At 57.7% G+C, this 1,694-nt stretch overlaps 1 protein-coding gene across 1 annotated transcript; it reads left to right on the forward strand.

Moving 5' to 3' along the window:
* Nucleotides 1-507: 507 nt before the first annotated feature.
* On the forward strand, nucleotides 508-1,407 carry INS49_012351 (uncharacterized protein; the record flags this gene model as incomplete). The annotated part of the gene is made up of 4 exons (XM_043173055.1): nucleotides 508-697; nucleotides 775-979; nucleotides 1,063-1,268; nucleotides 1,325-1,407. The coding sequence occupies 4 exons, from the start codon at nucleotides 508-510 to the stop codon at nucleotides 1,405-1,407; spliced, it is 684 nt and encodes a 227-aa protein (XP_043022352.1).
* Nucleotides 1,408-1,694: the final 287 nt, after the last annotated feature.

Below are 1,694 nucleotides of genomic sequence, written 5' to 3' on the forward strand. Positions count from 1 at the left end.
TGTCTGTCGGAATAGGCTCACATCTCACAGGCAGCAGGGGCAGCAGAGGCAGCAACCGATCGGGCTGGGATGACTAAGCAGATCGCGGCTAAATGCCGGACGCCTGCGGCTGCTTGTTGACTAGCGCCGGTCGTGACAAGGCCAAGCACTGACGAATCGTGCTTGCATCATACCTCGTCCTTTCTTTAGGCTTCTACCCATAACCCTGGCCATCTTGACTGCCTTCGCGAACCGATCGACACTGACGACGACTTCTCCTGTGACGACCCCCTACCCGCGTCTGCTGGACGACATTCCGAATCTATAAGGCTCAGGCTGCGACAAAAGCCCGGCTGCTGCCACGACCCCGCTATCAACGCACGAGTCCTCAGGGTCCAGATCTAGGTCATCTGCCACGTACCTTTCGCCCCGACGCCCTCGATAAGCGACCACGACGCTTGATATCCCCAGGCGCACATCCCACCGAATCTTTCCTCCTTCTGCACAACGATACGTCAGTGAAGCAAAATGTCTGGCTGGGGCCTGGGCTGGTTTGGCGGGGCCTCCGCTCAGAAGCAGAAGAATGCCCCCAAGAACGCCATCCTCGGGCTTCGGTCACAGCTCGACATGCTGCAGAAGCGCGAGAAGCACCTGCAAAACCAGATGGATGAGCAAGATGGCCTGGCCCGGAAATACGTCACCACAAACAACAAGACTGGTGAGGAGACACTCCCTGCACGGGCGGGGCTGCCCGCGTCGTTGCACGTGCTAACCTTGCCCCTCCGGTGGGAACAGCCGCAAAGACCGCACTGAAACGCAAGAAGCAGCACGAACACAGCCTCGAGCAGACTCAAGCGCAGATCGGAACGTTAGAGCAACAAATAAATGCCATCGAGTCGGCCAACATCAACAAGGAGACTCTCCTGGCGATGGAGAAGGCCAGCGAGGCGATGAAGCAAATACATGGCAAGCTCACGCCCGAGAAGGTGGACGAGACAATGTATGCAGTGCCCTCCGCCCGTGTACTCCCTATCACGGACATAAATGGTCTGGCAAGTATGGCTAAACATGATCGCGATCCAGGGACAAGCTACGGGAGCAAAACGCGCTCAGCGAAGAGATCGTCAACGCCATCACGAGCAACCAAATCGGAGAGCCCATCGACGAGGGGGACCTCGAGGCGGAACTGGACGAATTACAGCAGGAGCAGCTGGACGAGCAGATGCTCAAGACTGGAACAGTGCCGGTGTCGGATCAGATCCAGCGGGTCCCCGCCGCACCCCAAGACAGTGAGTCTCACTCTTCGGGCGACAAGACGCCTGTACATGCTGACGAGTCGGAACAGTCAAGGGCAAGACGCCGGTTGCGGCACAGGAGGACGACGAAGAGGAAGAGCTGCGGAAGCTGCAAGCCGAAATGGCCATGTGAGAAGCCCCGGGCGGCATGGACAACAAATACAGCGTCAGCAGGATATAACGAGGGCATGTCAGCGGACTTTTGGCCTGGTAACAGAAGTAGACAAGGAGACTGTCCAGAGCAGACGGGCAAGAAGAACTACTCCGGGGAATCCTTCCGCGACTGGCGTTGGCGTACAGGAGGCTGCATTCGTGATTGCGAGGGAAATAGGGGGACAGAAGGGAGGCAGCCAGCTATACAAATTTCCGAACCATATTGAAAGGCCTACCGTCCTCCTTGCTCCTTCGTGCTTGACAGGC

This window comes from Diaporthe citri (assembly GCF_014595645.1).
Source record: "Diaporthe citri strain NFHF-8-4 chromosome Unknown scaffold_6, whole genome shotgun sequence".
NCBI classification, from domain to species: Eukaryota; Fungi; Ascomycota; class Sordariomycetes; order Diaporthales; family Diaporthaceae; genus Diaporthe; species Diaporthe citri.